General features: G+C 36.0%; 1 protein-coding gene across 2 annotated transcripts in view; it reads left to right on the forward strand.

Annotated features, from left to right (window-relative positions):
- Window positions 1–13,384, forward strand: part of HGF (hepatocyte growth factor) — a 55,113-nt gene that overhangs the window by 27,944 nt on the left and 13,785 nt on the right. For both annotated transcript variants that reach the window (XM_030457898.1, XM_008493115.2), the window contains exons 7-9: window positions 214–332; window positions 10,173–10,347; window positions 12,286–12,413. In XM_030457898.1, the coding sequence (XP_030313758.1) occupies window positions 214–332; window positions 10,173–10,347; window positions 12,286–12,413 (422 nt within the window). The remainder of the gene's footprint in view (window positions 1–213; window positions 333–10,172; window positions 10,348–12,285; window positions 12,414–13,384) is intronic.

Genomic DNA, 13,384 nt, shown 5'->3' on the forward strand with positions numbered 1-13,384 from the left:
ATTCTGCAGCATATTGGGAAAGATATTATTTAATGTTATTACTTTCTAAGAGTTTTGAAGAGTATCTGCACCCATCTCACAGGATGAGACCTAAGTTAATGGGAACTGCTTATTGTTTGCTTGTGTTGAAAACTGTCCTTTAAGTACCTTGCTCAAGCCTGTGCAGTGTGGCCAGGAAGACTTCCCTGACACGTTTCTCATTGTGGTTTGCAGATATCCTGACAAGGGCTTTGATGATAATTACTGCCGCAATCCCGATGGCAAGCTGAGACCATGGTGTTACACTCTTGACCCTAACACCCCCTGGGAGTTCTGTGCAATTAAAACGTGTGGTGAGTTCAAGGAAAATTTATTACTTCCTTTTCCTTCCCAAAATCTGGACACAAACCGTTCAAGCAGTATAGGACCACAGCTAGCTCAGTCATTGCACTTCACTGACTTTTGAAACTTAGTTTTAGTATACTTAATCTGGACAGGAAATAAAAAGTTTTGTGTTCCTTAGCACTGGAATATGTATATATCTTATGAACAGGAAATTGCATTAAAAATCAAAACCTAAAAAAGTGATACAACATCATATTGAAGATCACATGTATTATTTTGTCTGTGCCTGGCATCTGCATTACAGTTTAGGAGTAAGTGCATGCATGCCTTTCCTACTAAGTGCTCTCTGCCAGCAACTGTTCAGCACTTTGTTTTCCTCTTGCACCTTGTGCTGTTCTAGGCCTGAGTTCCTGCACTATGTTCAGCATTGTGCTGAAGACAGAATTATTAATTTCCTCATGGCTTTCACTGTGATATTCAGCACTCCAGTATCAAAGCACTTCACAGGCAATTAATTTCTTTTCATCTGTTAAACTGCAAGATGGTGGCTTTTGCTATCCACACTGTATAGGCAAGGAATTGAATTAAAGTAACATTATGTAAATATTTGTGTATTTGTATATAGTGTATATGCCCACTTTGAGATGCTTTAGTTCAGAATGCTTTAGAGTGTTCTTTGGTAAGTTCTATCTTCAAAACTTCAAAACTTCAAAAGATCCTTCTGCATTTGGTGGTAGCTCTGACAGCTCTGTTCTACTGACAATTAGATGCCTTAACTGAGCAGTACAGGGACAAAGAGGAAAGTAAAACTATTGGACCTTCCTTGAAAACTTGTGTAATTTTTCTATACTTTCATGGTAATGTTGGTGTTGAGGCAGATGGTAGAAGGAAGTGATTTTGGGACATATTTTAACCAGAAAACCAAGATTGCATATATGAAATTTCCTGCCTCATTGACAGCTTGTGGGATCTACAGGTGACAGACTCCTCCCTGTCTCCCATATTTCTCATTGCCATTTATGGGGCCTAATTTTGTGCCCTTAGTGAATTGAATACTCAGTGTAGAAGCAGGATATTAAGGGCAGTCTCTTAATATCTAGGCAGAATTCTTAATTCTCTTTACTCCAGATACTTTGTTTATAACATCTTGGTCATAAAGACAGTTTTTGCAATAAGGCATTACTTTAACTAAGTCCATGCTGTAGAAGCCTATCAGCTTCATGTGTCCCAGCTCCGTGCCAAAGCCCCCAGGAAATAAGGCAGAAAAGAGAAAATTGTATTTTTTATTTCCTGTGAAGTGGAGGCAAAAAGAAGATTCTAAAACTGCTCAATAAAATTTATTATAATGTTAGCTCATGAGAAAGTTGGTTTCTCTTAGATCTGGATTTTAGAATCTAAAGTTACCTTTGTTTTGCTCCTTCAATTTTTGACCAAAATCAAGTGTTTAAAAAAAAATCCTTGAAACCAGATACTCTGCTTTTCGTCTAGCTCTAAGTGTCACTTCAGTGGGCTTATGTAAGTGTAAAATTCATTCTCCTTTGGGAGAAGGATAGAAAAGAATATATTCTATTAAAAAAGAAAAAATAGCTCTTACCTGTAATGGATCTATGTGAAAATTTTAAAAAATGGAGGAGAAAAGTAGTAATAAGCATGAAAGGAGCGGGTTTAATTTGTATTTAATTTTCAGTGTTCTCTGTATTTTGGTGCTATATAAACCAAAATCAACCATTACTAGGGTATCTAAAATCCAGGTAAAATGGATATAGTAATGGGTCTTATATATAGTCCTGTATTTTTCCTAAAATGTTAAGATATATGGTAAGGGGAGGCCAGTGAGGGAGGGGAGAGAAAAGGCTCTGGCATGAACCTTTGTATGGGAGCAGTTCCTACCTAAAAGGGGAAGCATGGGATTCTCTGTCTTGACTTGGGATTCTAGACAAATGGAATTATACCATATTGTCTTCATCCTCCACCAATAGTTGAGGATTTTCTGTCATCACTTGTTGTTGGTTAATGCCAATGTAATGTCTTGGAGTGTCAGTCACTTCCTCTAAAGTAGTTAATTGTTTGAAATCCAAAAACTGAGTAAGAGTCAAGAGGTCTGGAGCAGCCCTTCTACGAAGATAAGCTAAGAAAGTTGGCATTGTTCAGCCTGGAGAAGAGAAGGCTAAAGGGAGACCTTATAATGGTCTTCCAGTAACTGAAAGAAGCCTGCAAGTAAGCTTTGGAAGTTCATGTAAGGATAGGACAAGGATAGCTTTAAACTGAAAGAGGGTGGATTTAGGTTAGACATTAGGAATTAGACATTAGGAAGAAGTTCGCTCTTCACTGTGAAGGTGGTGAGACCCTGGCACAGGTTGTCTAGGGAAATTGTGGATGCCACCTCCCTGCAAGTGTTCAAGGCCAGGTTGGATAGGGCTTTGAGCAACCTGGTCTAGAGGAAGATGTTTAACCAACCCAAATAATTTTATGATTCTATGAATACTTCACTATGCAGAGAAATTGAGTTTATTCCTCAGTATCATATGTCATTGCAAATCTAGTATAAGGTAGCTGAAATTGGCAAAAATCATGCTACTGTAAAAATATGGTCAATTTTCTATTCGGGTAATGTCTGGACTCAGGTTTTTCAGAGACAGAAGAAATTTCAGAGGACTACTCCTTGTTTTGAGCCAGGCACCCATTAACTCACACCCACATTGAAAGTCTTGCGTGTGAATTTCAGTACTTCTTTATGTAATTGTATCTAGAGTTATTGATAATCTTTGATTAAAAAGTTCAGTCTTTTCCTCATTGTGAACATGATCTTGCTTAGTTCTATAACTGTATCATTTCAAATTTTTAGTAAATTCTTTAAGGTATAAATGGTTCCTTTTTATTATTTTATTTATTTATTTTTTGTTCCTGTTTTGTTTTGTTCTAAGCTAAACTGTTTTTCCTACATTTCTCTAGTTATTAGATAATATATGAATCATATCTAGCATACTAGATCTTTTCTTTCCCTTTGGCAGAAGTGTTTTTATTACAAAAAAAATATTCCTAAGTTACAGCTGAGTGTTTCACAAATGCAACTTTTATAAACCTTTATCCTTTGGCATTTCCTGAGATGATGTGTCAGTGTTCTGAGGATTCACATCTGGCTTCGTTGGTCACGTAAGCTTAGAGTTCATGCAACTTTCAGTATCTGCAGTCTGGCCTAAGCTTTATAAAACAGTTGGGTAGAAGATCTCCTGCAAACTACTGTATCGTCTCTGTCTACCCAAGTCACAATTACAGTCCTGAAGACAAGGTAATCATCAAAATGACATTTTAAAGACCCCACATTTTAATGATTTTAATGTTGTGATGAAAGCTTTTTGTCTCATTTTTAGGCAAAATCTGACTGAATTAACCAGGAATTCTTTCATCTTCAGTTAGAAAGTGTATTGAGATCAGTAAAAAATTCACATGCAAAACTGTATTTTCAGTGCAGAAAACTATATATCTTTGAAAATTACTGAAGCAATCTGTATGAGGAAGAATACAAAAGCAATGATCTTAAAAGTGCTTAATCCAGCAGATATTTTCAAAGTATGTTTAGCACAGGCATATGGCGTTGTCCTCTACATGAGATGTGATGCTGCTCAGTGCTTCTCTTTATAACCCAGAGGGGGGATTCATTGCTGACATTACTGTTATATCACCAGCTCAGTGACCAGAATGCCAACACAAAACATTGAAGCACTGTTTTCAGTTTTCTGTCTTTCTTGAGGCGCAAAGAAAAACTGTTTTCCCACCTCCTAGCAGGGACCCCAAAACTCTAGGCCATGCTGAGTCTCAGTGGCTGCTCTACTTTCTGAAGCTGTGGCTGTGTGTAATCTCAGTACACTAAAAAAGAGAACATCTTAATTTTTATGTCTTTGTAGCTTTGTGGTTTGGATTCTCACACAGGTTTTTAATTCCTGTGCTGAAGACTGTTTATATATTTTACAAGAAATACTAATTAGAAGAAATGCTTTGCAAATCCAAGTCCTTGGAGCTGGCACAAGAACGTAGGTGTCCTCTCTTTGGGGGAGTGACCACAAGGCAGCATGATGCTTGCGGCTTTTGCTGCATGTCATGAGTGCTAGTATGCTCTATAGCCAAAATGCTGACAACAGCTCATATACAAAATTTTCAGCAAAAAAGTCAGTGGAAGGAAGCATTCAGAAAATAAATATGTTTTTAAGACTGAAGAGACAGGAGGGCATTGTAACTTTATTTCCAAGCACAGAAGGCAGCATAAAACATTGTGGCTCTCAGCCAGGGCTGTGAGAAAGAGATGACAGGAGCAATTAGGGATTAGAGATGGCTCAAACTGCAAAAATTGGATCTGTATTAAGACTTCAGGGACCCCAGGACTGGTTTGAAGTTGCTCACATATGTGTCTGTGGTTTTGGCTTGAGATGATTTTTAGTTAGAAGAGAGGATAAAAGGACAACCATAACAGCAATAAAGAAGTGTAGGATGAAATGAAGAAATTGAAGAAGTGACAGCAAATTTGAAAACAGAAAATAACTGTTACTTTGGCATGAATGAGGATATGAGCTACAGGCAATACACTAGTGGGGAGATAATACTCCTTTTCCTTTTTTTTTTTTTTAAAAAAAAAAGGATAACTGGACTTCTTTGGATGAGCTGTAAGACTAACAAAGAGATGCAGAGGCCCAGATATGAAATTATGTATGTCAGTCACTAGGGAGCTGCGAAACTTAATGAATTTATTATCATAAGGACAGTGCTTAGTTGATTGCTCACCTGATTTACAAACAATTCAGTTGATTTTACCATGGATTTAGCTTCTTCTCTCTGTACTAAAAGGCAAAAGGCAGGGGGGACTGGAATGCATAAAGCCAAGGGAATTACATGAGGATCTGGGTTTGATGGGAAAGAACAAGCAATGAAACAGGAAAAATGTGAGAATCTAAGTTGGAAATAAACCATTGCAGTGTGCCTACAAGCTTTGCAAAAGCAAAGAATCACCAGTATTAAATTAATCATTCTTTAGAAGCAGAGACTCCAACTGCCCATTTGAATGTGAACTTCTGATTAAAGTTATTTGTTGAATCACAGTATGTAAACAAATAAAAGTACCACTCAGTTTAAGCTTAATATTTATGTAAGATAAAGTTGTTTATAGAAAGTAGGCAGTGAAAAGCTACTGATGTTTAGCAGTTAATATCAAGTGTTACCTTCCACCTCACGTCACATTGAGGCATAACAGAGGTTCAGCATTCATTATGTATGTGAGGGCTTACATACCCACATGTGAAGGTCTACATTTCCTCACAAAGAATTCTTCCCTGATCCTCTTCATCATTTCTGTGATAGCTTTGAAAGTGATATTTGAGAGTTCTGAACCTGGAGAGATCCAGATTTTTTGTAAAAATGCATTTAAAGTAAAAATTTTTTGGCTTTAAATCCTGCTTGTAGATATTGGAACTATCCTAAAAGATCTCTTTGGGCTTGTGAACGAATGAACTGTAGGTGTGCAGATTTCAGGTGACAAGGATTTCTTCAGTACTGTGAGCTTGGGTCTAAGTTATTTTTTCACTCTCTTACATGTTTTTAATGAAAAAAAACAACCCTAGATATCTGCAGGGTTCTGTTTCCATGTTTCATGAACTTTGAGATAGTGCATTGAAGAAATCATGTGGAAAGAAAAGACCTGCCACCATCATACTGCCCAAGACTGTAGATTGTATTCCTTGAGGTAGGAATGCCTGGAGGCAGTGTAACTAAATACGAGCAACTTCTACCCATGACATCATTCAAGTTTCTTACTAGCATTTGCAGAACTTCATGGTTTCTTATTTAATGGGGGTTTTCCTGTGTTTAGAACACTTTTTTTGCTGGGTTAGGCACCGCTTGTCTTTTAAAATTTACTTTTTAAAATCTTTTGTTTACAAATCAAGGCACATTTTCCTTTTGTTGACTGACGCACTGGGGAAGACATTGCAAGAACATAAGTAAGGATATTCTTGAGGAACCAATACAGGACTCTGCTTCTTTTCAAACTGTATCTTTTTTTGGAAAATACATAGAGTATTACCATGAAAGAACATGAATACTTCAGCAAAATCCCTACCTCCTTTTAAGTCAGCAAGAGTTTCACCGCTGACCTAAAATTTGTGCTGGATTTTCACTGGGACTAGACAGAAATAGTACTTGAACTGGTTGCTTCAGCTGTAGAATGACTCAAGGCTCCTGCTGATTCCCTCATGCTGGCATTACTGTGAGAACCAAAACTGAGAAGACTGTCTGTGGCTTTACACATCTAGCTCTGGATGTTTCATCTCTTTACTTAAGCCCTCTATGAATGCATGAGCTGGCCTTTATTAACAAAGGTATGTATTTTTAAGTATCAAAATGAAGAGGGTTTATGGGAAAAAGGAAACCTTTGCAGTATTGCAATTTTGTTGGGGACTTCTGAGTAAACATGTGAAGGTGGAAATACTACTAACAGGAAATTTAGTATCTGTTTCAATACAAGTATCTGTCTGAATTACATGGTTAATTTGACTAATCCAGAACACACCAAAAAAATTACAATGAATTTAAAAAGTAACAAAATGCTACTAAATAGTTACCAAATTCTGTTCATAATGAAGTCTTGGACAGGAATAAGAAGTTATATTTCATTAAAACTAATAAATAATTGTATTCTCTCAGATATTTTTGTGATCTTCTTGTAACAGTACTTTTATCTGAGTTCAGAATTTTTAAAACTGAACTGGAACTAAGGAAAAAAAAAAGGCCCTTCTAATAATGTATCTGTTTGCATAAAAAGAACTGCTTGTTGAATTTAAATTCATTTTATAGCTTAATGAATTTCTCATTGGAAAGAGCCCTTGGAGTTGCACTACATTTTAGAGTAGCTGCTGGGATAAAGACAGGATTCAGCCTTTCTGTATTCTTAGCTTTAGCTTTACTGATTTAGTTTGTTTCCACCTTGTTAGAAAACTGGTGTGTGTAGTCTCAGGACTCTTTCAGGAGTGCTCTGTACATGTGATATTTATGCTTGGAGTTATTAAACTGAAAAAAATTGGCTATGTGGGTGACAAGAGTAATTAGCCTCACGAACAAGACCAATACTGAATGGAGATGACTATTTAAATTCTAGGCTTAGACAACCTGGACACTCCTTAAAGTTTGGCAATCATCTTATTATTGGCATAACACCTCTGCAATGCCTGGTAAGCAAGGCACCATTCCCCATGCTTTAGCATGTCCCTGTGTTGATCCAGCCCACCTTTCACTACCATGAACAGCAAGACTGTTCTCTTTCTGCCCGATTGTGGAAATCACAAGCCGAATGAAGAATTTGTTGAACCTTTTTTGATAATTTTTGAGCCGCCGTTGACACTCAAGAGCCAGAATAAGACAGGTGGTTTCTGAGGGCACAAGCCCTCAGAAGTATTTTTGAGTCTCATTTTTCCTGTTTGAAAATTAGGTATATGTAGGAAATGCGGGTGGTATAGCAAGAGTCTGTGGAGGGTTCTGTGGACCTTTGAAAATGATAAAAGTACTTTATTAATTAAATAAAAATGTTTTATTGATGCTCTTTGTCACTCAAGCTTTTATTGAGAGCTGCCACAAAGTGCTAGTAGCAGGAATCCATCACACATTGCAGATTTTGAAATAATTTCTCTCTTAGCCATTATAGTCTGTCTTTTTTCAGTTGTGGCTTGGCTGTGCAAGTATTCATGACACTGTAGAAGACAAGTTTGTCTGGTTCCTTTAAATAAGACATTTTGACACAGAAAAATTGTAAAATCTGATCTACAAATAGAGGTTACTGTCCAGACACATAGTGTAAGCTATAGTGATGAATGGTGTAGATGGATAAGATTTTTAAGAAAGAATCCTCTTCAGTATGACTCATAACCTTTCTTAAATCAATTCATGCATTAGCTATTCCTTTCAGGTTTTTTATTTTAAAAAATTCAAACACACCAATGATACACAAACACCATCCTAACTACTCTCTTCCTAGTATGACCAAGTGCAGAATAAATGTACTATACAACACATCGCTTTCATTTTTAACAAAAGCATTGACTATATATTTTTTAAAGACTGATATGTATTTCAATGTGGTACAGAGATCTTCAATCTAATCAATTTAGAAGATATTTTAGAATATAATTCCAAATTGTGTTCATGTATTGGTGATGATGAAGAATTGAAATATACAGCTATGTATTTCTATTAGGTGTATAAATTTGTCTTTTTGTTGTCCAACTATTTAAAAAAGGGATAGTAATGATAAAAAATGTAGTTACTAGCTGCAAGCCTGTTTGATGAATCCACTAGAAAGGGAACATTTCCAGCCTATAGAAGCCTACACATGATACTTACAGTTCCAGGTCCTTTGGACTTTGGAACAAGCCTGCAACTCACAATCCTATTAAAACACGACAGCTTTGCAGACAAAGTAGCTTGGTAAGGTAGGACAGGAACTTAAATTGGCTATGAAACACTGATGTAAAAGCATCAACCAGATGAAGACAAAAAGGCAACTTATCTCCAGCATGGAGAAATGCATAATTCAACTGCACAACTTGATGTTATCATCTGACAGGGAAGTGATCTTTAATGTAGAAGATTAGACATCAAATCAGCCAAACCCATCTGTTATGACATTTGGTTTCCTTAAGATCCATATTTTCTGCAAGTTCATACAACTGGCTCAAGATATGAGGAATGAACTACAGTATGAGTAACACACAAATATTGTTCTTGTCACTGGACCATTTGAAAAAAACTAATTTTAAAACTTCATAAAAATTATTATTACTGGCAACTAATACTTTTAAGGTAATTAGTAAGATTAATCTTGTTAACAATGACAATTATGAACAGATGGGCAGTTACAAAGATATTATGTTGGGAGCTTTTAGGGACATTGTAGAAGTGTTGCTCTAACTCTAGTGTATTGAGTTTTCTACTAGTTTGTATATATCTGATGCAATATCTGTGCCATTAATTTGTAATTATGAAAATTGCATAAGAAGTAAAAAGAGACTTTCAAGTTATGTGAATGAGTCATTTCAAAAACCACTGTTTTTCTGAATTTAGTTCAAGACAACCCACACCAGGATGAATGCAGAGTATATCAACATCTGTAAAAGATCTTGAGTCTGATGAATTTGTTAGTCTTTAAAACATGTGTGTCTCTGCAGAGAATACTGATCTTTGATTTCCAAAAGCTGGGGGGATTTTTTGGTTCTGTTTTCTTTTGGCTTTTTGTTCCCTCTGACTATAAAGAAAAGAGAAACTTCAAGAAAGCTTCAAGGGGGATTTAGCAAGTTACTTTATAATAGGTTTTATCTTTTTTTTTTCCTTTTAATCTGCTTTTTTTTTTTTTTTTTTTTTTTTTTTTTCCCTGGGAAATCTTTGGAGCAAACTGAATGAGTTCTAATCCTGCAAACATGTATTAACATAATTGACAGCATGCACATGGATGGTCACAATTTCATAAAGCTAAGTGAAGGAAAAAATATTTTCTGAGCTGTACAGGGTAACCAAGACTATCTCCACCTGCAATGGTATAACATAGACTAGGTGTCTCTCTAAAAAAAAGCTCATGATTTTGCAGATTCTTTGCATGAACTAGAGTCTTTGGATAAACTAGTATGAGATCTAACAATTATTTTAATAACATAATGTTATGAATGTGAAGAGGAGAAAATAATTCTGTAAAAGACTGGCAATTGCAAAAAAGAACTTAAACTACCAAAACTTGAACTGTAATGTAGAGCTTAAACCTGAAATCCTAGTCAGGTTCACTCTTAAGAAAGTGAAACAGCACTTCTCTGGCTTTACAGATGAAAGCATCGTGAACAGCACGGAGGCAGCAGCTGAGACATCAACCTGCATTCAGGGACAGGGTGAGGGTTACCGTGGCATGGCAAACACCATATGGAGTGGAATCCCCTGCCAGAGGTGGGACTCCCAGTTTCCTCACCAGCACAACATCACTCCTGAGAACTTCAAGTGCAAGTGAGTAGATACATGTGGGTATTACTGCAGTAGAAAAAGACCTTAGTTTTCACTTGTTTAGAAATTCATGCCACCAAAGTGCACCATAAGATCCTGTCCCTGCTCTGTAACAATATGCATTCACTCTACTTGTTGATGCTGTAAACCACTTGTATGTGGGAAAGTAAGTTCTTCAAAGCTCAAAATATTAGCTGTACAAGAACTTGTGTGAAACTGTGAGGCTTTAATGAACTTTTTCTGCAAGCATGTATTCACCAATTTAAATGATTGTGAAGTGTATGGAAATTTTCCAGACTGGGACGTAAATCTCAATTAGTGCTGTTACATTAGTATTGTTTTATTTTAAGGAGGTAGGCTTTTAGTCATGGTTTGGTTACTGACATTAACTTAATATGTCCAGAGTGTAATTTCCTTGTCAATACTTGACATTTATAGTATTTGATAACACTTAGTTCAGATTCTATCTTTTTAATCCTCTTGCTCTCTCATTACTAAATATTCTTTCATGAACTGGACTTTTATTGGGAGGACCACTGTTTATCTAACTTTTCTATACAGTTCATAATCTCCAAGGTTATTATTAATCTACTTACTGTAGACAATTAATCATGCTCTTTCAGTAATTTTTTTTTATTGAGCATAAGAGGAAATTTAGCTGATCAGAATGGACCCAAAACCCAGTTTGTACTAAATGTCTATTGATTTCTAAATAACAGCCAGGGCTTGTGCTAGAATTTAAGAGTGTAAATCTTTCAAAGTAAAGAAAATATTCCACTCTGATTTTGGATTATCTCTCTAACAATATCTTTTTAAGTTTGTTGTCTTAATCCCCTCACTACTATTGTTCTGTTGGCAAATACTGTGCAAATCAAGTACTGTGCACTGCAGCACACCTGCTGAACATGTAACAATCATCACTAGAATGGAAAACAGGGCTGATCCTGAGCCTCCTCTGTTGATTTTAGGCCCACCTTGAATTTACTTGGAAGTTAGTACTTGAGCCTGCTCCCACAGGTTTTTCTCAGACAAATCACCACTTAAATCAATTTGCACTATGCCTATGCAACACTGCTTCAGGATTCAGCCTTTGTGCAGTCTTAGCAATGTTCCTGGCAGTGGAGAGAAGCTAACAATATTTGGTCTTCTTATGCTGCCACTGCTTGAGAATGTAGCGATTATTCAGGTTAATAGCTTGAGTAAAATTAACAGAACTGCTCGTACAACTGTTCAAGACTCACATAAGAATAAGTATTAGGTCCATTCTTTCCATGCTCTGTTATCAAACAGACAAAAAAATTCATTGAAATCTGGAGATGCACAGAACATGGCAACAACTGTCAGGAAATGGGAAAATAAAACTTATATTTAAGAGTCTTGACTGTTTCATGCAAGATGTGAGACATTTAAAGATGTTCCCTTATGACTAACTTCTTCTTTAAAGGTAACAGCTGTATAGAATTTTCACATGCCTTTTTTTTATATAATCCAAGATTCAGTTTCTTAAATGTATCACTATCAATCTACAGGACTGCTTCTCTAAATTTAGCAGAACTACTCAAAATACAGGGAAATTAAGCACTTGAGTAACGTTTGTGTTTTAAAGAATTTGTAATAAGTTGCAGGTGTATCCTGTCAGCTTGCATGCAAATTTTGATGGAGAATAAGCTATATTAAAAATAATGTTAATCTTCAAATGAAATCTTCTCTTCAGACAAAACAGATCCATTGAAAATTAATTCCCATAACCATAATTACAATTACTGCATTTTCATATACTCTGTGTTCTTAATGGGTGCTCATGTCCTTGCACTTGACACTGCTCAGTAGAAGACAGACCTTAAGGAGCCCATATTATTGCTAATTCATAATAAAATGCTATAGAATGCATCAGTGCTTTGAGCTTAGCCCTGCTGTGAGCTAACATATTTATTTGTATAGGGATTTGAGGGAGAACTACTGCCGAAATCCAGATGGATCTGAATCCCCCTGGTGTTTTACCACTGACCCAAACATCCGTATTGGTTATTGCTCCCAGATTCCTAAGTGCGATGTATCCAGTGAACAAGGTAACAGAGGGAAGGGTGTTAACATGATTATAAATGAATGCTGTACTGTTCCAAACAGCAGATAAACAGGCTTGAAAACTGGAGAAGTTGGTCTTAGTACATCTGTATTACACCTGTGTAATTATGCCTTGGATTTTTGCATATTTGGGATTCATCACAGTGTAAATGAAATTCATTTTTCAGTTCGTGTTTCAGTTCCAGCAGGGAGGCTGAGCAAAGATTTGTTATTTGGTCTGTTCTTTAGACAAGGTAAACCTATGTGATGTTTTATATTGGATTGACACCTGGCCCACTGTGTAACCTTTCTTAGTTTGAAAGGCCTTTTTCCAGACTCAGAGGATTTCCAGGTTCACAATATTTTTCTCATGGTATATGAGGCCGCCACAAAATATTATTTTTTTTCCGTATACTCCTTTATCTAAAAGAGCCTGGGTTGAAAAAAGAAACAAACGTGGGACCTCCTGTATAGCCTCTTAGTTTCAAGCTGTTGCCTTGGCTTGTAAATGTCACTTAGTCTTCAGGCAAATGTTTTTTTCCCCATGAAGTTTTTCTGTTTCTCCAAGGAGTAGAGTATCTTGAGAACTGATATAGTGGTAGAATAACATGAGGCTAAAAACCTCTCAACCCTACATCGAGCATCATTACAATCTCCAACTTTAAATTTTAGCAAGTTTTTCTCTTAAAATTTCAGATAGTTTCAGTTGTAATGATTCTGTTAGAGGAAGGATTAAATTTTGAATTTCATTCTCTTTTTTTGTGAAGTATGATATCAAAAAATAAAAATATTGATGAATATGAAATTAAATACTTTATACAAAAAGATATTTTAAAAGTGATTATTTTAAACAACCCTTTTATAAAGTATAAGAAAGACTTGTGATAAAAGCTCATGAATTAAACATGACTTCTGCTCGAGTGAACAGGCAAGTCTTTGAATTACATTAAAATTAAACGCATGTTGAATTTTTTTG

This window comes from Calypte anna, chromosome 1 (assembly GCF_003957555.1).
Source record: "Calypte anna isolate BGI_N300 chromosome 1, bCalAnn1_v1.p, whole genome shotgun sequence".
Classification (NCBI taxonomy): domain Eukaryota; kingdom Metazoa; phylum Chordata; class Aves; order Apodiformes; family Trochilidae; genus Calypte; species Calypte anna.